This window comes from Penicillium pulvis (genome assembly GCF_028828015.1).
Source record: "Penicillium pulvis strain IBT 33274 chromosome Unknown scaffold_8_segment0_segment0, whole genome shotgun sequence".
NCBI classification, from domain to species: Eukaryota; Fungi; Ascomycota; class Eurotiomycetes; order Eurotiales; family Aspergillaceae; genus Penicillium; species Penicillium pulvis.
Genome location: NW_026643080.1, coordinates 2,876,782 through 2,900,641, shown reverse-complemented (window position 1 = coordinate 2,900,641; position 23,860 = coordinate 2,876,782). Strand labels below are relative to the sequence as shown.

Here is a 23,860-nt window from a genome sequence, read left to right as displayed (position 1 = left end):
GAAGGGGACACAATATAAGTGACAGAAAGTTGGCTCTGCAGCCCTATTGCCCCGCTCTTGGCACGCCGCAGCACTGGGAAATTGTCTCTGCACTTCGTGTCTTACCACGCTAATACTATAGTAGTTAGTAGCCCTGTGAGGTCCAAGAATCAGCCGACCTGCAGCTTACAGGGTACTATTTCCAGAGTCCTCTGATCCGTCTTTAATTTATCCCAGACAAACCCGTGGCTGACGAGAAATCAGCCTTCCTCACATTCGAAGCCCATCTCATTTGCCCTCCACCTGTTCCATTTCGCCAAATTTCTCCAAACGTTTCCTCTTCACATTACGTAAGTTTGGTCTCTTATCTTATGGCCAATCGCATATTTTAGCCCCCATCTACACTTGTCCAGCTCACGAGGATTTGAACACCGTTTTCGACTTTTTGGCCTTATTGAAGCTGATCATGTTCGCTAAGACGTTGGTCAAATAGATTTACTATACGTGTTCCCTTCCTGCCTTTCTCGTCTTTCTCCTATCCGGCGGCATACATCCATTCTTCAGCGATATCGAACAGACTTACATCTCGCCTGCCCCGCATCTGAATTCCAACTGCAATTAGCACGCGCTTTCAACAATCCCAAACGACATTGATGCCCACAACAAGGCTGCCTTGGGCTGCCACCTGATTGCTTGGATTGTCTCCATGGACTATCTGGATCTCGACCTCGAAGACACTCGGCTTGACACTACATTCCCTGCTCCGGGCGAGATTCGTCATATATCCTACCACTCGGATCCGGATGTTGGTAGGCGTATGATAGAGGATGAGGAAATATGGCGCACTAAAGAGACCCTAGGAGAGGGTGGGTTTGGGACAGTGTGGTTACAAGAGCGAATTTCTCACAATGGGCCAAAAAAGCCGTCTTTTCGAGCTGTCAAAATGCTGGACAAGTCTGGGAAGTCTGCAAATATGTACAAAAAAGAGCTAATGGCCATGGCCAAATTCTCAAAGCCACTGGTAACGTCATACCCAGTTTCTGAGTGATCAACCCTTCCTGACTCGTGACCTAGTATCGCCGTTGCTTTATCGAATGCTATGGCTGGTATCTACAGGCGGAAAATGTTTGCATCGCCATGGAATATGCTAGACATCAGGACCTTCAGAAACACCTTACTAAGTCATTCACGGAAAGCGAATCTGGTCTAATTGCATCACAAATTGCGGAGGGTCTTAAGTTCATGCATGACAACAAGTATGCCCACAGGGATCTAAAGCCAGCGGTGGGTCACTGGAGATTCTATCTTTGATAGTCCAAAGTGATGGGCTCAGCTGATTAGCGTCTCAATAGAACATTATGGTCATGTATCCAGGGCCAGATTGGTGGGTCAAGATAGGCGACTTTGGAATCACCAAGCGAGCTGTTGAAGGGGTCACAAGCCTACACACCAAAGTATTCACCCCAGAGTACGCAGCACCTGAGCTCCGCGGTCTTGGGGTCTCAAGAACTGTCGCGAATGGTACAAAGGATGAAATTACTTATACCTTCGCCATTGATATGTGGTCCTTCGGCGAAATATGCGTCCGCTTACTCACTAAAGCGGCGGCATTCCCTGAGCTGATGCAACTTGTTAACTACAAGCTCTATGGTATATTTCTACCAGATGATATCTTGTATCAGAATGGCCTAGGATCAGACTGTCGTTCCTTCATCCGGAAAGCAATGGACATGAATCCCGAAAATCGGTTCACAGCCGAAGAGGCTCAAAGACACCCGTGGATAACCAAGTTTAAAAAGGCACCGTTTTCTCGGGATGTCAAAAGTTCGACTCCTCCATCTGGAGGAATTGCATCCATGGATGATATAACTGAGGAGATTACCGCTTACTTACAGTCACAGTCGGAGGGTACCGCTGATTGGGACACTATTCAGCCACTTAAAGCTACAGCTATCAGCAGCGACAAATCTGAGACATCTCAGGCTTCCGATACGCGCAGACATGATGCTGCTTCTACAGATAAATTGACTGAGAAAAAAGAGCCTCTTGCGCCAGGAAACGCAGCGCTCCGGGCCACCATTTTAGGGCCCTCTTTTTTGTCTCTTAAAGATAACCACGAAACAAAGTCAGGAGAAGCCAAAGTTCAAAACGTGCCAATACAGATTACGAAGTCACCTCACAGCGCGACCGATGAGAAACTGCCAGCCCCACTGTCGCAGGATATTGAGCCCGGTGACTACCTCCTCGTCCTCTGTAAGTCTTCGTCTCAGACTCATGACATGGATATTTTATCCAGCTAGCTCATGAAAAGCTCACTAACGATATTCAGTTAACTTTACCGCTCGCAGCGACGATGAATTGACGATAAAGAAGGGTCAAATTGTCATGCTCATTGAGACAGATCACATTTATAAAGATGAGTGGTGGCTGGGCGAAGAAGTTCACACGAAGAAAAGGGGAATTTTCCCCGCACGTACGCGCATATGAAGACCCATACGATCTGACCAAAGCTTATACCTTTAGCAGGCTACACTCGAAAGGCTAAGGCACACGAAGAACAGATGAACGGTATACGCATCAACACGCCTCTACAATCCGATACTTCGGCCTACGGCCTGCCCCACATTGGGGCTGTTCGGGTTGAAAGAAATTCACCATTGACTGGAGATGATAGCAATTCATCTTTTACTGGAGGTGGTGCCGACAGGCCTTACCCCTCGATGGCAAAGGCAACAATCTCACCTTGGACGAGATTTAGTCCTGAAAAACCTCCTGTCTCGGTGGCAAAAGGAACAGATTCATCTTCGGCTAGAGATGGTCCCGAAAAGCCTCCCTCAATGAAAAGGGTAGCAAATTCACCTTGGACGAGAGTTAGTCCTGAAAAGCCTCCTGTCTCGGTGGCAAAAGGAACAGATTCATCTTCGGCTAGAGATGGTCCCGAAAAGCCTCCTTCAATGAAAAGGGTAGCAAATTCACCTTGGACGAGAGATAGTCTCGATACACCTTATTCTTCAGTGGGACCTGATCATTCTGATAAACCTCGTTCAGAAGATGGTACACTCCAGTCCCGTACACGAAAGGTGTTTGGCTACTTTCGATGATATTCGGGTATACAAAATCCCGCAGGATATTTGCTATTCTAGTCCGCACATCTGCAGATACGTGCTGTTGAAATATTCACATGAAGTTGGAAATAAATGTGTAGGTAAAAGCTCTAATACTGTTTAAGTAGTGTTCTAGAATCATATTCTATCATGTTCATTTCTGCACATAAAGTACTTCGAAGAAGTACCCTCGTGTCAGCTAGTTTAAAAATATCTCCTACGTAGTCTACTTTCTTTTGTCACAAAAATACATTCAGGCCACCCAACGCCTCAGAATTCAACTGTGTCTTTGATTTGAAATCATGTCATCTCCATCTAGTCTTCCTTTCCATATTCGGGTAATTGCCCACTCTCATACAGGTCAAGCAGGTCGTTGACTGCTTACCCTTGGGACAAGCCACTGACCGGTTGATGCTGCAACCGATCGCGGGTTGCAGCATCAATCGTATAGGTGACAACTGCAAATGCCGGCGGTTGGGAATAACGGGATCCAATTGAAAGGCAGCTGGCTGAATTTGCCTCGGTTGGAATCCGCAAGCAAGACATCTTTCGTCTTTTAAAGCTATCTAATCCCTCGCTGACCCCTGCGCATGGGAGCGCCAGTCAGATCTTATTGGTTGGACAAAACGACTACGGGCTGACAAGCATGCGGCTCCACCTAAAACCCAACGAATAAGAGTTAATTAGACTATTCCCATTCGGCATAAGCGCTTGCCTTGTCCACGAAGCTTACGACGTTACATTCTTATCATTTGACTCGCGCGACGGTGACTCACTATTTATATCTACCTCAAAGGCTTATATGAGCACTTACCGGGAAGAAAGATTCACAACTTTCATCACCACTTGGACGTCATAATTGACCGTGTCTGGAGAACGAACCTGACCGAAAAGACGGAGATCTCAAACGACGGAGAGCTTGATTACTTCAACGGCACCATGACAGAATTCACGCCATCAAGCTCTGAGCAAAGAGTCTCTGAGCCCATAGTACGCCTGGATGGATTCGTCATCCGACCGCACAGCGCACAAGATGCAGAATCCATGGCCCAGTACGCCAACAACTTAAAAATCGCCATGTGGATGAGAAATACCTTCCCGCATCCGTATACCATTGAAGCTTCTAAGAGCTGGATTGCCAGTCAAACGCCAACCTCAACGGACTATGTGATCTGTCGGGCTGAGGACAATGTAGTCATCGGTTCTATTGGGCTGAAACCACGGACGGATGTCGAGTATCGGACTGTGGAGATTGGGTACTGGCTAGGGGAGCCATTCTGGGGTCAGGGAATCGCGACTAAGGTTCTAGCCGCATTTTCTAAGTGGACGTTCGACACCTTTGAGCATATCTTGAGAATTCAGGCGGAGGTCTTTGAAGGCAATGAGGCGAGTGGCCGTGTGCTGGAGAAGGCGGGGTTCATGTTAGAAGGAAGGAGGAGAAGAGCGGTGGAAAAGGCGGGAGTCGTCAAAGATGTTTTGATTTATTGCCGGTTTAGGGATGATATTTGAAGGGCATAGGTCAACTTATTAGAAGCCTGTCGCCTTTTGCAGAGACAGCGCAAGCCTCCAGGGCTCCTTTAGTTTCACTACGTTTTGTTTCGGAGCTTGCCTCTGCCACTAGACTGTGTTTGGTCTTTCTGCACTCGATCAGACGAACAGATAGCTCGAAGCGCAAAATGTAAGCTTAGATCTTCTAATGCCAGTCTTTGATAAGAAAATTTGCAATGGAGTTTTCCTATTAACTGACAAAGTGTTCTTTTCTAGTCAATATGCTTGCAATAAATCGTGAGATTGGGGAATTTATATGTTGCCTAGGTGAGAGAGGTGGTCTGATTAAAGAACCGAGGTTTAAGCAGTGATTTGTGGTTGATGGTAGTCGGAAGTGATTTTTTCTGATGTTGTAAGTTTTCTTCGACGATGGAAATTGGCGTTAGTCTTACTATTTAGGTTGTGGGTATCCTGGTTCAAGTTCCAATTGACAGCGGCCCTACAGCACTTGATTCGTGGCGCCTGTCTAGGAGAAAATCGAACGAAATCACAAGATTTCAGATGTTTGATTGTTTGATGCTCAAACGTCATGAGTGACGGCCAGAAGAAATTCGCTCTTGTAGATCAAGAATAAAAAACCTCCGAGGTCAACTAATAATGGACGGAGTTAGCGAGATTCAAGACTTGAAGTCGCCTAAGAGGGGCTAGCATAGGCAATCCGGATCGCCAAGATGCAGTGCAGCTCGCCATGTGTCATGGCTCACTCTTTCCCGTGTTATGTGCATAAAGGCATAAAAAGAAACTTTATCATCCCCAGGATGAAATTTGAACGGGTTTCACAAGCTTTGTCCCTCTTGGCAGGCGCCCACGAGGACCTTATTCTCCAATCCCGCATGAATCACTGCAGCCTATCAGAGATTCAAAGGATCATCAAATCTAACGATGCAACCAAGCAGGTGAACTGATGCAATGGCCCCCAATATAGGTCCCTCGGGTTTGTCGGCATCTTTGTCGTCCCCCACCGGAGAAATGGAGCGGTGTACCAAAATGGCTTTCGTAATGTCAAGGAAGCACTAGATGACTCGCTACGCGGCCTCTATACCTTGATTGGATGTAGACAGGGATTGAGGAGCGACATTCCAGCTTCTACGTCCCAAAGAGCTCAAGCGCTGACCATCTGACCGCAATAACAGGTGATGGGACTTGTGCCTAACACGGATCTCCTTAATTGACCACATGGCACGATCTCTGCATCCAGTAGAAATATTTTAAGCGATCATCGGTTCGAAAAGTCTTAGCCGAACCTAGTCGGTTACCGGCTGTGAAGTTACATTGGTGGCGCTGGTGGTAACTCTTAGCTACGGCCCAAACCTTGAAACCTTGCAAATCCTAAAGTTTCCTGGATAAAGTAAACCCCATTAAAGCCGGTTCTAGCAATTCTCCGGCTTAACCGATAAATCAAAACTTGGCCCCTTAGCCCCTGACTTTAGTTTGGTCCGGGGCCCCAGAAAAACAAAACTGGGTCAACTGACCAAGGTTATTCTGGGGGTGGAACTTCACGAAACCATCAAAGAAATCCCCTAACTTAGTAAAAAAAGTTTACCAACAGCTGGCCGTAAACTTCCGCTAGCTTGCTTTCTCGGGCGAGGGCTTAAAAAAGCTTGGGTCAGCCAGCCTTCAGGCCGGTACCATACAGATCGGGTCAAGGAACTGAGATGATCCCACGGATAATTTCCCAAACAGCTTAAGCGTGGTAAGTTATATGCATACTAAAAGGCCCGTGTGACACGACCTTGGCATTGTCCGTCCACTAGGGTTATCGGTTGAAGTTGCAATTCAGGCCCGAATGCCAAACCCGCTTCTGCCACTGGTGGGATTACTCCAGAGTGGGGTACGCCACCCCAGGTTTCCCCGGGTACGGGGCCGAGTGTCTGGGGATAAGATTACTGGTCACACAGTTGATGCTCTTTGAGTGCGATGTCACACGCGATTAAGTGCATGGAAAAGAACGCGTCCTTGCCTTCTATAAGATCTCTCACTCGCTCCTTCCCCACCTTCCCCTCTTTCTTTTTCTTCCCCGTGGTTTCGTTTCTTTACTTCCTCCGCACTTACTGGCATTGAATCAACATGTCGACTGGAAGCTTTGACGCAAAGACGGAGGTGGAGACAAAGGGTGAGGAGGCGCACCATGGCGATGTCCTCCATGATGAGGTCTTGAAGAACCCTGATCTCCTGACCGAGGCCTTTGAGGGTGAAAACCTGGAGCATGAACAGGGAGTCTGGGAGGGTGTCAAGGCTCACCCCTGGGCTTGCTTCTGGGCTTTCATCATGTGCTTCACTATTGTGAGTGAATTTTTGTTCGTGCTTGATTGACAATTGCTAATACCCCGTTTAGGTTATGGAGTCATTCGACATGTTTCTGAACACCAACTTCGTCGCGATCACGGAGTTTCAAAAACAATTCGGTGTCCAGACTGGACCGGATTCCTGGACCATTCCAACCCGATGGCAGAGTGCTCTCTTCCAATCTGGTCAATGTGGTGCTTTCATCGGTGTTTTCCTGGCCGGTCCCATTACCAACCGCATTGGATACCGCTGGACAACTATCTTGGCCTTGATCCTGATGAATGCCACCATTTTCATTTCCTTCTTTGTAGGTATACCCTTAGCCCTCTCTTGGCTGTCAGCTAATCGAAACATAGGCTAAATCCCTCACCGTTTTGGTTATCGGTCAAGCATTTGAAGGAGTTCCTTGGGGACTCTTCATCGCCAACTCTCCCGCCTATGCTAGTGAGGTGGTTCCTCTCAGCCTTCGTGGCGCCTGCACGGCTACTCTGCAGATGAGTTGGTCCATTGGTTCAATCGTTGTGGCCGGCGCCACTTATGGCTACAACAGTCGGTTGGATGAATGGGCTTGGCGCACACCTCTTGCATTGCAGTGGATCTTCCCAGTAAGTCCTCTTGTTGAAAGATTCTGCCTATTGGAACTAAATCGTCTAGACCCCCCTCCTCGTCCTGGTCTTCCTTGCCCCCGAATCCCCCTGGTGGCTCATTCGCCATGGACGCAAGGAGCAGGCCCTAAAATCCATTGTACGTCTTGGTACTACTGCCGAGGACGCACCCAAGAAACTTGCCATGATGGAGCGAACCGTTGAGATTGAAGCTCAACTGGGTGGTTCCCCCAATTTGCTGGACCTCCTCAAAGGCTCCGATTTGAGGCGAACGATCATCACTTGCTTGGTTTATGCTTCTCAGAACTTTGCTGGTAACCTGATTGCCAACCAAGCTACATATTTCTTCGAGCGTAAGTGATTGCGATCCCTGCTTTTCAAGGCTTCAAGAACCATCCGCTAATATATCAACGTAGAGGCCGGAATCTCGTCTGATATGGCTTTCAAGCTGAACCTGATCAACTCGTGTCTCCAGTTCGTCGCCAACGGACTCTCTTGGGTTCTTACTGCCTGGTTCGGGCGTAGAACCATTTACCTTTATGGTACCACTGTCAACATCTGCCTTCTCTTCATTCTCGGAATTTGTGCCTCCGTCCCCCAGACCCACGGAACCAACTACGCCCAGGCCTGCCTCGGTGTCATTATCTCCTTCGTCTTTGCCGGTACCATGGGTCCTATCTCATACACCATCATTTCTGAGACTTCCTCCGTTCGTCTTCGTGCTCTTAGCACAGCCGTCGGTCGTGCCGCTTACTACGTTGCTGAGATCCCCATGATCTACCTGTCCTCAAAGATGCTCAACACCACCGGATGGAACCTTGCTGGAAAGTGTGGTTACGTCTGGGGAGGTACTGCCTGCGTCTGCTGGGTTATGGCTTACTTCTTCCTTCCTGAGCTCAAGCACCGGTCTTACCGTGAGAGCGACATTCTGTTCAACCGTAAGATTTCGGCCCGCAAGTTCAAGTCCACTGTCATCGATGTTCAAGAAAACGAGTAAGGGACAGACGCCATTGGGAAGGACAACCCATTTTTTCGTGAATCCTTTCACGACCCAAGGATTACATGTTTTCATGATTATTTGTTCTAAGCATAGCCTTTGCAAACATGCTTCAAGATACCAAGTACCTAGTGTGTAGGGAATAATAGCCATTCATTTTTATCTCGCGGCCCGTATGTAGTACATCAAGTTATGTTGACAACTATAACTTAGGATCCATAAGGCATACACCTGCATCTCTCCTTAGCATATCACGTCTGAATCTGGAATTGACTCGGCACAGGCATTGGTTTATCAATTAGTTCGGGAATCGTGGGTAAGCTTGTTCCCCAGCTCTATTTATCGCAATATACAAGCCGCTAGCATTCGGAAGCAATTCGGGGGAGACAAGAAGCAGGCAAAAGGTAAGCGACATAGCGAAGAATATGCTTTCGCTATTAACCGTATTATCTCGGTCCGGGGCCGATGAATTCATCCGAATCCCTTGATCAGCCAGATACGGCAGTACGGCATCGGGAAGCCGACAAATACGCTTGTATGCTTGTATCATTTCTAGCATGGACGAGTATGTTCGGGAAAAAAAAAACCAGAGCCAACTTCTAGCAATAGAGTCGAACAAGCAGTATTCCAGACCCAAACAGAGTACTCATTGACCAACCGGCTCCAACCAACCGGAGAGGTATAATGACTAATCACATCACGTGAGCTCCGCGGTTTTGCCCGACTCCGCCTCGAATTTCAATCACATCGAACACCGATCCAGACCTCTCGGGACGTCAAACAAAAATGGCCAAGAAAGGTGAGTCTACACAGCTACGAATCCCTCGCACATCCACCAGATACATCAATTGCCTACTCCACGCCACGCGCAGGGCTCAAGCCCACCCTCCCCGAACGACCGAAGAAAACACCGCACCGCAATAGCCAGCTAACATGCTTTCTCCTACAGCGAAGTCACGCACCCTTTCCGTGCGCCTCATCTCGATGGCGATGACGGGTTACTACCGCACTATGATCCGGCCTCGTGCTCACCGCCCTCTGAGCATGCTCAAGTACGATCCCGTTGTCAAGAAGACGGTTCTGTTCCTTGAGGCGACCAAGGGTGGAAAGCAGAAATAAATTATTGAGTCGATTGCGATACTTGATCGCTTCGCTTGGGGCTTTTGCTCCCTATTTCCATCTCCTGCCTTCGGCCTCAATTCAATTCGAAGTGGCTGCGACTTTTTCCGATCCCCATCTCCTCTCCTTACCACGTCTACACCTTTCGCCGGCAATATCGGTTCGACTCGACTCGGATAATACGGAATCTAGCTCGATTTCAGACTACCTTCGAAACGTTTGAGGATGCGAGTGTGCCAAAGGGGATGAGAGGATGGTGGGCTTGTAACTTTTTTTGTGTACATTATATCCTGGGAAGTTTGATTTGAGAGCGATGGAGCTTTGTTCTTCTGTCAGCTGCTCCGTCGTTTACTTCCTTTTGATGGAGCATTGTGTCTGGCGTTCAAGAGCATTACAGCTTTGGGTACTAAACTGAAAATAAAAATCTCATTCACCGCATCTCTGGTTTAAAATCTTGGAATTAGAGCAATGGATTGGATCAGTATGAAATACACAGCTGATCCGCGAGTGGTCAACTCAGCAACCCATTGGTCAAAGAAACTGCAGCGTCAAAACATTAAATATACCAACCAATAAAGGTGCATATATAAAATCGCCTCAAGCATGAACTGTTACAATATAACAAGGATACTGTCAGAAGTTCTCAAGAAAGTATTGGGTAATGATATTTGCTTGCACTTGACTGAGCACACTCAGCCTTCCAGGAAGCGCGCATCGTATTGCTCACCTGTAAATCCCAATCAGCATTAGCAAACACGGCTGAAGAGGTTGGCAACTTACCTCGACCTCTGCGGCGGCCGCGATTCCGAGTCCTGGGCCTTGAAATTGCCGGCGCACTGTTTGCGAAAACAAGACTTTTTGGACTACTTCGTCGATCAGCCTTGGCGGTATGAGCAGGTACCCTGATCTGCTCCTGTTGTATCTCTGTAGCTGAGCTGTGGACACGACTGTAAGTCCACTTATGAATGTGCTTGGATGCTTTATTTGGGTGTTCCTCGAATCCATTTTCAGGTTGACTGGCAACCGGCTGCACCTTCATTGGCCCCTTTCCATTCTTCGTAGCCTCTGGAGGCTCGAAATTAACTCCTTTGCGCTTCTTGTTTGGAGAGGGGTTCAATATCTCGGGGCTGATAACCGGAGGCTTCTGATTATCTTTGTCGGGTTGTTGAGGTTTGCTGTCATCCTCAGGGTTCTTGGGGTTGTCCAACGGGTGATCTGGTAAGATTCCTTTGTTTGGGGTTGGATGGGACTGGTCATCCGACATGAAGAGCATCGCAAAGTCGCAGGATTCACCATATTGTGAAGTTGTTGGCCGCCCTAAAAGCTGGCTTTCAATTGCTGCAAAAGGCACTATGCTAGTCGGTCGTGGTGCTTTGATTTCTTCCTCTTCAATTGAGAAAGCTAGCTGATGTTCAAGATCATGGATCTTTTGTTGAGCTTGTTCCAGTTGGTCTCGCAGGTCACTGTTTTGAACGCGAGAAGTGGCGTCCAGCTGCTGAAATTTTTCTATTTCCGTGCGCTGAGCTTCTAACTGGGCTTTGGATTCTGCCTCGGATCTCTCAAGGTCTTGTATCTGTTGTGCAGTCTCCTGGAGCTGTTGAATTTAGCCAGGCTCGCGAAGAGTGGGGACCACTTACCAAAGCTTCACGATCTCTTCCTTGCTCGTCAACAAGCTTTTTCGCGTCGACCTTCAGTTTGTTAGCAGGTACAATCACTTCTGGTACCCAATACTGACCAAGGAGGTTTGAATCCCGTTAAGTTGCAGTATCAATCTCCCAGACGCTTCTTCAACCTCTTTCTTTTCCTTCTGAAACTCAAGGGTTTCAGCTTGATGATCAGTTATCATCTTGTCCATCAGTTCCGCATTCTTTTTGCCCAGTTCCTGTCGAATTGTTTTGTCGGTGTCCTCGAATTGCTGTCTTAAAGCGGTCTTTTCGGTTTCCAACTGTTTGTTTCGACACTCAGACTTCTGCTGCTTTGCAGTGATTTCCAGCAAAGCCCCTTCTGTATGCAGAATCAATGTCTCTTTTTCATGCAAGGTTTGCTGGAGGTTATCAAGTTTTGAGCGTAGATCATGAGATTGGATCTGGAGCTGAGAATTTTCTGCAAGCTGGCTTGCCAGCTCCGCTTCAAGGCCTGGGTTACATGCTGGTAGCTGAGCATCTGCGAGCTTCTGGCCAAAGTTTGCGAGACCTTGCACAAGAGTGTCTTCCGTCATTGTCAGGGCTTTGGCAGTCACACCAAGCGCGTCCAATACCGGCTCAATGACTTCAAACTTCGACTTAAGAGCCACGCATGAGTCATCACACTCGGAAAGACGTCTCATCACCGGAGACGAAGGGCCAAGGTGATTTTCAATCGCTTGGAATTTCTTTTGAAGTGTTTTCGCCACTCCATTATTGATCTTGATTCCACCTTCGACATTTTCGGTGAATTGAGATGAAAGGGCGCCAATTCTAAATCTCATGGTTAGTATCTAGCTGGAGGCATGCACATGATCGGAGTAATCACCGAGTAATGACTTCCTGGCCTTTGCGCGTGAACTCTTCAACATTTATATGTTCCTTTGAGAGCTTTGTATTCAGAGAAAACATTGAGGAGCGGCAATCTTCAAATGCATCTCTGATAGCCAAGAGAACGGCATCTTTATGACTGGTTGAGTTACGAGTCACTGCATTCAAGCTTGTTGTAATGTTTTCGATCATGCTTTTTTGGCCTTCTTTCATCACATCAAGCTTTTTCGTATGAGACAGAGCGAAGTTTTGAATATACGACTCCAGAGTCACCACCCTCTTCTTCTGTTCCGACAATTGTGATTTTGCGTTTTCTTCTCCTTCCCGTGAGCTAGACAAGGATTGTTCCAGAAGGGCGATGACTTTGCCATTCTCCGCTAATTTATTCTGCAGCGTGTCAATCGTTCCTTCAGCCTGCGAAATGCGTATTTTGGTCTCATCAATAGCCTTGGTAAGATCGCTCCTTTCGATGTCCAAACACATGGCAGTCTCCCGGTGGTGGTCAGCTTGGTCACGAAGAGCATCGTACCCATGTCCCAACTCGTTGACAACTTGTTTGAAGTTTCGTATCTTTTTTTTCCATTCACTAAGGAGAGAACGCTTCATTTTGGCTTCTTCAACACTATTCTGTAGACGCAACTGGGAGACATCAATCTGCTGCCGTAGGCCTTCATTTTCGTCCTTCAACAATGTGTTCTGAGTTTCCATCTGGTGACGCATTAGAGTTGCTGCAGCTTCACTCTCTTCGCGCTGTTTCATTTTTCCGATGAGTAACCTAAACAGACTATCTTCGTTCAGTTCCTGTGGCTCGGCTTTGTTGATTACAATTGGCCTTTGCCTCCGGGTGTACCTTCCTTTTTGAACCTCATCTGGAGCTTTGGAGCTCGGGTAGTCGTGCATTTGAAAAACCTTGTCGTGAAACGGAGGACAGGCCGGGGCCACTGTATCTGTCTTTTCTTCCTGACTCCGTACTGACTCGAATGAAGTCTGATACGGATTATCCTCCTTTTTCGAATGTTAGCGAGCGCGAGGAGAGTCGCTTATATTGACATACTGTAGCTTCCAGATCACCACAAGGATAATCTTGGTGAAATTTGCCACCTCTTGAATCAATAAGCTCCGTGATTCTCTGGCTGGCCACATCCGGCCTAAGCTTTGGCTGTATGCCCACGTCCTCAATCCTCACACAAGAGGATTCTTCCCTATCAGTTCCCACGACTGGCGAGCATTCCGTGTCTTCTGAATCGGCCAATCTCAGGCCTGGAGTTCTGGCCTGAAGGTGATGAGACTTAGGGTCAACCTGGGATGGGAGGCGGCTACAAAGGACGAAAAATATCAGTAAACAAGTCATAGTAAGACCACATTCATGCGAACTTTGTTTGTTTCAATATCATGTTATCGGATTCATCCATTGACTGGCTCTGAAGCCCTAAAGACAGCAAATTGGCGGGGTGTGTAGAGCTGGTTGGGGGTTGCTTGGGCGGTTTGCGTAAAGCGAAGCCCTGTCGATGACTGGTCGGTTTGGCAAAGGAAAATCCACTCGTGTCGATGCCGGAGCTCTTCGGACGCGGCGTGAACCATGGTGATTCAGTTCTAGTCTGGGCATGAGATGGCACGCTTGTTCGATCCCTGGGAAGCAAGTTGGGGGACGACGCATTGATTGGTATCAGGCTATTATCCCCCATCGTGAACAAGAAGAAGTATCAATCAGAGGTCAAATCCAGTATGTGGCATTCCGAATAAACGAGAGAAGATATTCAGATGCAAAGTGAGAGAAGTTCACACTAAAAAAATCAAAAAGGAAAGTGCGCACACTCGTGACCTTGCACTCCCGTTACCACTATACCTCTAGTACTATACCAAAATCTCAACGCCCTCACTCAATTTGAACCAGAAAACTTTTTTGATCGTTTTATCTCATCCTTGATCGCAGCAGGGTAGGAAGATAGATACAACAAGCTAGCCCACAATGTGAGAAATGTAGATGCGTCCACCCTATGTAAAGCTTGGCTGGTGGGTTCACTCACACCTGGGCACTTTCATTGATGTACAGCTGGAGACTTAATTTTACAGTCTTGGATCTGTTGGAAGATACCCAGGTATATTTAGCTATCTACAACCTCCACTTTCTCCTACCTAGCGTCCGGTATCATTGAGCATATATCTTAGCACCTACGTGCCATGTCCGGCTCTGATTGACTTTGTTATAACCATCTTCAAAGCTACCAGCTGCATATAAGTTATGGAGGACCATTGTTAATATGCCTTGAATATACATTCTTCCACCTTGGAAGCGGGACATCCAGTGCCCAGGTGGGGAATCTCGATGGATATTCGTATTGAAAACGGTGTTCTTACTGAAAAGTATGGTGAAGAGGTTTTCGACCCTGATGTCAGTGAGTATTGACTCTGGTGGTTTCTGTGTGTTTTTGGGCTATTCAGACATGACGTGCTTGTCTCACGATCTGGGCCTTCGTCTCAGCCCAAGTATTGTTGGTTGGACCTTGCTGTCTCTTTGATGGCTCAATCGACTACCACTTTCCTTGTCCCTAGCTTCCGTCGTGTCTCTCAGCGGATACGGAGACAATTTGTTTTTTTTTGAGATTTTATTTCGATTGGTATAAGACATGTGGAATAATATGTGGAAGTCCAATATGTTGGCGCATTTAACAACTCAAAGGGAAACGCAACGCCGAGGCATCACGCTGATAATCACGGGCCAATCGACCAATCGGTATCAATGGGCCTCAACTCAGGATTACAGCTCCCAACGCCTGACTCCGTCAAAGTTTCCCCCAAAGTCAAAAGTACGGATCTGGAACTCCTTGTTTCAGTGTCGGGCAATCTTCTTTGTCGCTGTGCAGCTGAAACGCGGACCAGGATTATGCATCCTCCGGTATGGGCCAAAGAGCCCGGTCGTGAGACCCACTACATTTGCGCTAGCTATGCCAAGAAAAAGGAAGACCTTTCGTTTGACTGCAAGAAACACGTCTACAATGAAATGAATTCATATTGAAGTTCGATCCCGGCCAATTCGAAATTTAAATGGCGCCGATCAGTCAAGACAGGTCGCGCCCGGTGAGGACGGGATTTCTACGTCCGTTCGCGAGTGGAGTCGAGACCTGCAAGCGTTGAACAGGTCACTTCAGCTCCCCCGAATGTTCGAACGTTCGAATGTTCTGCAGGCGTTCCACGGCCGTTCCTGTGCGACGGGAAAGCCGAGACCTGCGTCTCAACAAGGGCGGTCAATAACGTGGCTGCCACGAGAGATGAGAGGTGTTGAGGATGTCGCGTGGCGACAGGGTGACCAGTCTGATGCAATGCAGGTGCAAGATCTGCTCTCTGGTTGGCTCGATTAGGGGGCGAAAAACAATCGAGAATCCCTTGCTCGATGTTTGAGATCAATTTCAGCGAGCAAATGGACTTCTCGCGGACCCCAATCTTCGCCAATGAGTATACAACACACCACTATCGTCTGGGCGAAATAGGGTTGATTTGATATCTGACAGGTCAGAGTGGACCAGAGGGGTTCTGCAGAAAGATGCGTCCCGTAGGAGTGAAGCGGTCTCGTCCAAAAAGCCGATGCAACCAATTTTTTTTACCGAAATCTTTGGTCCATTGGGCTCCTTGACGATAGGTCCAAGTCCGACTGTAGTGCTTTTTTTCTCGCCCTTTTTTTCCGCCCCCATGGGTCCAGGTCTCTTGAGAATCACATCGCCAAAGTATTGTGTAGTTCATTCCTGAAGGATGAGATAAGTATGCCAAATATAGACTTTAGGTACTTTAAACTGCGGGATGAGTCTAGGTAAGAAAGAGCATTTCCACTAGAAAAGCCATGATAACAGCCAAGTCCCCCGGCGCAAGTTACAGGGTCAAGTACGAGGCCCCCCTTTCCCCGTTGTCTACACGCGAGTGTGATTGGCTCCACTTTACTGCCGCTTCCTTTTTGACCGCTCACTCTCCTCTCCCCTTTCTTTCAATCTTGCACAGATTCAAGACATTCCAGAACGTCTTGATCCAATTCGGTCAATCTCCAATCTGCTAGACATCTGTTTCGGTGCTCTGCCGCTCTCCGTGATACGATTCATCTGCGCGTGCGCGCTCCAGGCTCGTTCAAGCTCCTTTTGGCCCCCGAAACCCCGACCTCACCTCTTTTTCCAATCGTGAATATACATACCCGGTGTGACACGAATACAATTCCTCTCTTATAGTGAATTGGGTAAATCTTGGTCGAGTGCTTCCATTACTTCTCCGTTGTACCCATCGCTCCTCCCTCGTCGTTGCGACATTCGGTCTTCGCCCGCCGCGTTCCATTGCAACACCCCCGCTCCGCGATTCTGCCGTGTTTGAATATCTTCCATGGGCTTTGTGCTCTGAAGTTTAATACACATTTTGTTCACTGTTCGTTGGCTTCACCAACTTGCGCGACGTGATCTATCATACCATTCGAGGTCCTCTAGACAAGTGATGTTGCCGGACAGATCCTAGTCACCTTGAAACCTACGTCTTCCTTTGCTTCCGCCAGAATGGGAAATACACAAGGAAAGCCCATGTCTTGCAGCGATGCAGGTATGTTAGAAGTCTTGATTTCAGACGATCCGTGTTGGGGGGCATTAAGCTTTTCAGCAGACTAAAGATGTGGATACTAATTTGTGTCTAGTCAACCTCAACCACTTTCGCCTCCTTCGGGTTGTTGGAAAGGGTGCCTTTGGCAAAGTTCGCATTGTTGAGAGGAAGGATACTGGCCTCACGTTCGCTCTGAAATACATTCGGAAAGAAGAGGGTATGACAAGCATCGTATCAATACCGCGCCGCGGGGATTTGACTAACCTTGCATTTTAGTTGTCCGTTCGGAAAGTGTACGGAACATCATTCGTGAACGACGAATGCTTGAACATTTAAACCATCCCTTCCTGTGCAATTTGCGGTATTCCTTCCAGGATATCGAATACATGTGGGTTTCAGCAGATCGCTCGGGATGGTGTTTACATACTAACTGTCCATCAGCTACATCGTTGTCGATCTCATGAATGGTGGCGATCTTCGATTTCACATTTCCCGCAAATGTTTCACCGAGGAAGCAGTGCGATTCTGGGCCGCGGAACTTGGCTGTGCCTTGAAATACATTCACTCTCAAGGCATCATTCATCGTGATGTCAAGCCCGATAATGTGCTGTTGGATTCTGAAGGCCATGTCCACTTGGCAGATTTTGTGAGTGACATGACCTTTCGATAACACTTGTAGCAACTAACAATTATCTAGAATGTGGCATCGGACTTCCGACCAGGAAAGCCTCTCACAAGCAAGTCGGGGACGTTGGCTTACCTGGCCCCAGAAGTGTATGAGGGTGGTGGATATTACTTTGAAGTTGACTGGTGGTCTTTGGGTGTCACATTTTACGAATGCATTTACAACAAGGTACGTTATGCTTCTACAGGTGCGATGGCTGAGGCTGACAACAGATACAGCGTCCGTTCGAAGGTCGCAGTCAGGAAACCCTGAGCGAGAATATCAAAAAGGCACAACCGAAGTATTATGTCACCAACCCCGCTGTGTCTGTCCCGTGTCTACGAGCTTTGATGGCTTTGATGAACCGCGATCGCAGTCGCCGCATTGGTGCCATTGGTTTCGAGAGCTTCACTTCGCATGAATTCTTCGCCGACATCGACTTCGACGCTCTCGAGCGCAAAGAAATCCCCCCGGTTTTCCGGCCGTCCAGCGACAAGACAAACTTCGATGCTACGTACGATTTGGAAGAACTGTTGTTGGAGGAAGCACCCCTGGAAGCCCGGGCTCGTCGCCAGAAGCCGCGTGCAGAGCTACGTGACGATGCCACAGCCAAGGAAATTCGTGAGGATGAACTTCATCGCCTGATTGAGACTATGTTCGAACCATTTGACTACACCACCGTCGACTATCAAGGCAGTGCCGCCGAAGCCATTGCCTCAACAATGTAAGTACAGTTGCACCCATGGACACAACTCCTGCTCACCCCTTCTAGAAACCCCGAAGATTGCCTCCCCAATGCAACGACTACCAACGCTATTACTACAAATAACACCTCTCATGTCCGACAACCCTCCCAACCTGAATCGGCCGTTCGCAATTCACCGCTGAATGAGGGGCAGGCCAACCAGATATCTCAAAATGATGTAACTACCACCGGCAGTGAAAACCTCGACCCGAACGATACTACTTCAATCGGCCAGCCCCCCTCCCCCTCTACTCGCGCATCCGCCTCTCCTCCACCGAATCCGCCCTCTTTCCATCGCCCTTTGCCGCCACAACCTCGGCGGGGCGGGGCGACACGGAAGATGAGCAAAGGAGGTGGTGTACAAATGGTTTTGGAAGAGGCTGGTAGCTGGAGCGAGCTCGCCAACCACAGCTCTACTCTCCCTGCGGAGGGTCTGGAGGGTGACGGGGGTAAAGGAAAGGGCTCCAACAGCGGGATGCTCTCATTCCTCAGTCGCAAGAAGGGTCGTGACCGCAGTCCTAAGCCCACTGAGCCAGGTGTTCTGGGCAAAGAGGGTGCCCGGCAAATCATCAGTTGAAGAGTTTACCTCTAAAAATTTCGGCGAGACCCGTATCTTTTGCATGCTATTTGGAAACGCAACCTTTGGTATCGCTTGAAAATTGTGCGTCTGACTGTATCTCTCGCCTACTTGGGTACAACTCCCGAGCCTTTATCAATAGCTGGAGCTACCGATCCAGCACCGCTTGGCAGGAAAATCAATCTTCCTGGCTCCTCCGTTATGTCTCAATCACCCAACCCGGATACCCGCCAGCTTGGTTGAGTATGCTTCCATGGCCCGCCATGGGAGAAGATGAGCTTCAACCCAAGCTTATCTTGGGTATTTTTCTGCATTTTACTCTGCAATGGATTGCAGAAGGGATGAGTTGCCTGTGGCACCATTTCAGTTTCATTTTTCTAGATTCCCCTGACTCAGCGATAATCTATTTTTCATGTTTCTTTCGGAAGTTGTACAGCTGATGCATTCAATTCACCCGTGGTAGGCTGTCTCGACAGGTATTTTACTTCCGCCGCTGTGTTTCCATGTTCATTGGTTTTCTTGGAGTTTCTCATACCCTGTTTTCATTATGGACACGACTTCTCTTTTTTTTGTTCTCTTTTCCTTTTCTCCAATACACTAGAACGGACTGGAGCTTACTGCCCTCTGTGGATTGGCAGCGGATTAGGTGTATGAATTGTTTTGGCATTAAGTGTTCCCCAAAATGGGATGTAAATGAAATGAACTATTAATTGGCAATATCTGGTATCCTTGCATGAGTAGATTAATCATATACCTCCAGGCTACATCTATCCATGTATATAGTTAGCATATCTGGGGACCACACCATAGACATAATTTATAGATGACTCAGTGGAGATTGGCTATCCGAAGATGCAACAAGGTCTGTTAATTAGCAACTGCTGTTCTCAGTGCGATTATATTTCTACCTGTCATTCTTTAGCAACGTCCACGGGTCCATAGAAATGAGTACATTATCGTCCAAACCAACCCCCCTGTTCCCACATTCCAGGCTGATAGAGCGCATCATCTCGCCATTCAGCAGAAAAAACACCATTAAGAAGTAAATGCACCCGTTGAAAATTAATCGGCTTCATAATCCACCCATCAAACCCAGCATCCAAATAAATCTGACGATCTTTTTCGATCAAAGAAGCCGAAACGGCAAAAACAGGCGTCCTATGACTCGTACTTTGCTGCTCGTATTCACGGATCATCTTTGTAGCACTTAACCCGTCTACGATAGGCATCTGGAGACATATAATCAAATAAAGCATTAGCTTATCGTATCTCAAAGCAATCTATTATTGGAAATCCCATACCTGAAGATCCATAAGAATCACATCAAAAGATATCGGACTTTGCCGATGTACAGATGCACATTCCTTGCCATTACCCGTCATACAAATCGAGTATCCGAGCTTCTCAAGTCGTTTCTTAACGATCAAGCTATTGATCGGATCATCCTCAGCAATAAGGATCCGTAATGTATTTCCAGCCATGGAATTAATGTCTCTTTCTGTCTTACCCGGTCCGGTCGGGGAAGTGGAAGAATCCATGACGAAGGGCGGCGCTTGGCCAGAACCAGAGCGCAAAGGTACCTTCTACACATCCGAGTAGAGTTGTCAGCATTCATTCTTAAAAGGGTGCTATGCATGCTTACGTCCTCAACCTTTGCGCCAGAAGCAAGAATGGTCAGATCTCGGGATTCTCCATTGACTGAGATATCAGCATCTACGAGTGGGTTGTCCTCTTTGCCGATGGCTGAATCTGACATAAAGGTTGAACCACAATGACAGGGAACAACCCCGCATTCCTGTTGTGGCTGATTCTCTGTATCTTTTTCTTTTTCCCGCTCCACGCTTACTTGTCTTTTGTCACGCGAGACTTCGTTGCTTTGTAGCTTGTCACATCCCTGTCTGTTGGATTGGGGATCTGCCTTTGTGGTATATTGAGTGGCGGATTGATGATTTGAGTTCTTAGTAGATTGGGTGGCGGGATAAGATGACTCGTTATCCTCGGACGGTAATGAGAATTTTAGGCGAATCTTGAAACAGCTTCCTTTTCCTTCTTCGGATTTGAGGCTTAGCTGGCCGTTCATGTTGCGGACTATTCTGGCGACGAGTGCAAGGCCCAGGCCTAAGACACTTTCTGATTCGGAACTAGACATTCTCGTGTTTTTGGCGTAGGCTTTAGGACTCCGAGGGTATTCCTTGTTGGAGACTTGCTCCAGTTCGCAGAATAATGTTTCTACAGCTGCTTGGGACATGCCGGAGCCTGTGTCGTGGATTGCCACTTGGATGGCGATGTGGTCGTCGTCCCATGACTCAGTCAGGATGCAGGACTCGATAGTCACCGCGCCGGTCGAGGTGTATTGGACAGCATTGCTGATTAGGTTTGTGATAACTTGTCGCACTCGTCGCTGATCACCGAGGACGGCAGGTAATGCTGCATGTTGCACTACTTGAAGGTCGACGTGCTTCTGTCGTGCTTCTTCCCAGAAGATATTGGTCGCCTCGCATAGAGTCTCGGATAAGCTGAAGATCTCATCTTTGATCAGGTTCTGACCATTCTCTGCGTTCGTGAGGTCCAGTAAGTCGTTGATTATGTATACTAGTGACTTTGATGCCGAGTGTGATCTGGAGATATTGTCTCGAGTTTCCTGGTTTATATTTCCGTCCAGGGCAATTTCAAGATAATTTATTATGGCGTTAAGAGGTGTGCGGAACTCATGGGCCGAGTTGGCGAGGAGGAGCCTCGTGAGTTGATTATCTTGCATCGAGGCCTCCTTCTCCTGCCAGATGTCGGTGAAGGTTCGGTATAGTAAAGATAGAATCGATGCTTTTCCAAGCTCGCCTGCAGACCACTCTGCCTGACCCTTGCCACTCTTCGTCTCCTCACGGAAGAGAATGATGAAATCCCGTCCATCGGCAGAGAGTGGGATATAGATCAGGCTGGAGAGATGGCGGAACCCGGGTGAATAGTCAAGATCCTCAAAGTCAGACAGTATGTCGATTGACCAGAGGACAGTGTCCAGTTCCTTAGCTCGAAAATATTCCAGTAAAGCCAAGGTTTCCTGAGAATCAGAGGGTTTTCCCAAAACCTTAGTCTCTCCCAGTATAGATGCTGCAGCATAATCGGCGCCAAAGATGTCAAGAAGATCACCTGCTGGTATTTGAATGCGTTGCTTGTTGTCCGTTCCACCAATGTGCACATTTGGCTGTTTGGTCTGAAAGGGTAACGTATATGAAAGACGCTCAATATTGCTGGAGAACGTTTCACTCAATAACCAACATACCCTTTGAACAAGCGGGTGAAGTCTAGTGCTCTTGCCGTACGACTGACAGGATATTAGCCCCCACACTTTTCCAAAACCTTGCATTCCAATCGATACACAAGCCTGCACTGGAGTATGCGTCTGAGCCTGCAAACCAGGAGCTGTTAAAAGATAGCAATGAGATAGATCCAACGTAGTCTTGACTACCGACGCCCGATAGGCTAGTCCTGCACAGCCTTTGCTTTTTCGATAGGCGAAAGATACTTTATTGCGGAGATACTGTTTTTTCAAATCAGCCGAGAAGACTGAGTCTGAGAACTCCAACCCTTCGAAGGAGCTCACGCCCAATGATGAATCGAATGAATCTGCCACAACGATGCCATTTCGGTCGCTATCAAAGTGATACATAGTCATTCGATTGAAGCGTATTAACTGTTTCACACTGGCCATGGCTTGCTTAACAAGTGCTTCGAGTGTTTGAGCACTGGATGTCTGCTGGATAACACGCGTGAGTGCATTAAGTAGATCGGGTTCCCTACATTCACGTTGCTCTGAAGGATGAGGTTCGGATTGAGCAGCATTGAATCCAGCTCGCAGAGTAGTAGGTACTTCCTCAGAACCAGTAACATCCCTTTGGTCTTGAATATCCGCAACGTCTGGCTCTAGCTCACAAATGATGTAGTTAGGGGATAATTTGCTAGTATGCATGGTACACCAAAGATGTTTGGGAACACCTCCATCAACTGGGATCCACAGTGAAAACACCTCTGGGCCACATTTTTCCATATCGTAATCATCACTCAGAACGTATTCGGTGTGTGAAAAGAAAACTTTGTGTTGTAAATCAGGAATTATTGTGTGGATGGATTCATATCCAAATAGTTCATCTGGGAAATAGCCCACAATTTCCTTCGAGTTCGTGCTAGCCGCTTGAACAATCATGTTGCCATCCAACTCCGAAAGAACCAGCAGCGCCCCAAATGATTGAACTGCCACTTCGACTTCGTCCTCAAGGTATTCGAGTCCTGGCTTCAACTCGTTCCTAGTCAAAACCTCACCACCCTCGCGAATTATGCTTTCTAATTGGGTGGAAAGGCTTGGAGTTGACTGATCGCAAGAACATGAGTCTCCATTCTCGGCCTGTAGCTTTGACAAAGATGGTGAAATACTGGAAAGGCTTAGTTGGTTGTGCATCCGAGCAAGGTAATTCGGTCTTCTCGGCGCTAAGTCTCCATCACTTTTATCTCTCGTGGATATTTTTTGAAATCCTTCAGATGGACTATCGACCGATTCATTGGTTGGAAATGTATCTCCAAACGGAAACTGAGGAAACGGGCTCTCTACTTTATCCAGGGATGGTGTTTGGAGAGCCGGAGAAGAAGTGGGATCGAAGGAAACGACAGACCGAATTGGAAACACCCTCTCCATAGTATCGCTTCCGAGCTGTGGGAGCTTCATCTTCGGAGATGTAACCTCGGTGACGGTCGATATCTCTGTCTTTTTGTCGGACAAGATGCACATCGTTTTCGGTATCGAGAGAGTCCGAGCTAGTACTCTCCTTCCGTTTGACACTTGGTCTCGGGCGTCTTCTTCCCCATTGAAGGTGACCTTCCATTCGCTCTTGTTGTTAGGTGAGAGAGACGAACTGATTTCGTCTCGTGAAGACCAACACATTTGGACCAAGGGTAATGACTGCATCGACTATAGCATGTGAAAAAGTAGATAGATTCAGTTGTCCCAGGCTCCATTCATCTGGCAGACGGGTGGTCAACACAAGACCTAAGCCCCTTGAGAGGATTCAGGGCAAATATCCTGTTGAAAAGCGAGCGATAGGGGTGGGAGAAGACAAATAAAAACCAGTGGGTGTGAAAGGTTTTCCCCAGAGTCTGGCAGAGGCTGGA

General features: G+C 47.7%; 7 protein-coding genes across 7 annotated transcripts; 5 read left to right on the top strand and 2 right to left on the bottom strand.

The window, feature by feature from the left end:
* Positions 1-685: 685 nt before the first annotated feature.
* On the top strand, positions 686-3,080 carry N7503_010502 (kinase-like domain-containing protein; the record flags this gene model as incomplete). Its single annotated transcript, XM_057070048.1, has 5 exons — positions 686-1,000; positions 1,054-1,263; positions 1,332-2,232; positions 2,309-2,452; positions 2,506-3,080. The coding sequence occupies 5 exons, from the start codon at positions 686-688 to the stop codon at positions 3,078-3,080; spliced, it is 2,145 nt and encodes a 714-aa protein (XP_056916659.1).
* Positions 3,081-4,022: 942 nt separating this feature from the next.
* On the top strand, positions 4,023-4,592 carry N7503_010501 (GNAT family N-acetyltransferase; the record flags this gene model as incomplete). The annotated part of the gene is made up of 1 exon (XM_057070047.1): positions 4,023-4,592. One exon carries the CDS (start codon positions 4,023-4,025, stop codon positions 4,590-4,592), a length of 570 nt encoding a protein of 189 aa, XP_056916658.1.
* Positions 4,593-6,698: 2,106 nt separating this feature from the next.
* N7503_010500 (uncharacterized protein) lies at positions 6,699-8,519 on the top strand (the record flags this gene model as incomplete). Its single annotated transcript, XM_057070046.1, has 5 exons — positions 6,699-6,914; positions 6,967-7,224; positions 7,274-7,522; positions 7,572-7,875; positions 7,939-8,519. 5 exons carry the CDS (start codon positions 6,699-6,701, stop codon positions 8,517-8,519), a joined length of 1,608 nt encoding a protein of 535 aa, XP_056916657.1.
* A 786-nt stretch (positions 8,520-9,305) lies between these two features.
* On the top strand, positions 9,306-9,638 carry N7503_010499 (mitochondrial 54S ribosomal protein bL33m; the record flags this gene model as incomplete). Its single annotated transcript, XM_057070045.1, has 2 exons — positions 9,306-9,318; positions 9,469-9,638. The coding sequence occupies 2 exons, from the start codon at positions 9,306-9,308 to the stop codon at positions 9,636-9,638; spliced, it is 183 nt and encodes a 60-aa protein (XP_056916656.1).
* A 692-nt stretch (positions 9,639-10,330) lies between these two features.
* Positions 10,331-13,051, bottom strand: N7503_010498 (uncharacterized protein; the record flags this gene model as incomplete). The annotated part of the gene is made up of 5 exons (XM_057070044.1): positions 10,331-10,365; positions 10,419-11,232; positions 11,276-11,326; positions 11,374-12,094; positions 12,150-13,051. 5 exons carry the CDS (start codon positions 13,049-13,051, stop codon positions 10,331-10,333), a joined length of 2,523 nt encoding a protein of 840 aa, XP_056916655.1.
* A 3,626-nt stretch (positions 13,052-16,677) lies between these two features.
* On the top strand, positions 16,678-18,703 carry N7503_010497 (Serine/threonine-protein kinase 32B; the record flags this gene model as incomplete). The annotated part of the gene is made up of 7 exons (XM_057070043.1): positions 16,678-16,720; positions 16,812-16,934; positions 16,994-17,105; positions 17,159-17,363; positions 17,415-17,570; positions 17,621-18,105; positions 18,154-18,703. 7 exons carry the CDS (start codon positions 16,678-16,680, stop codon positions 18,701-18,703), a joined length of 1,674 nt encoding a protein of 557 aa, XP_056916654.1.
* A 953-nt stretch (positions 18,704-19,656) lies between these two features.
* On the bottom strand, positions 19,657-23,633 carry N7503_010496 (hybrid sensor histidine kinase/response regulator; the record flags this gene model as incomplete). Its single annotated transcript, XM_057070042.1, has 3 exons — positions 19,657-19,983; positions 20,005-20,283; positions 20,346-23,633. The coding sequence occupies 3 exons, from the start codon at positions 23,631-23,633 to the stop codon at positions 19,657-19,659; spliced, it is 3,894 nt and encodes a 1,297-aa protein (XP_056916653.1).
* Positions 23,634-23,860: the final 227 nt, after the last annotated feature.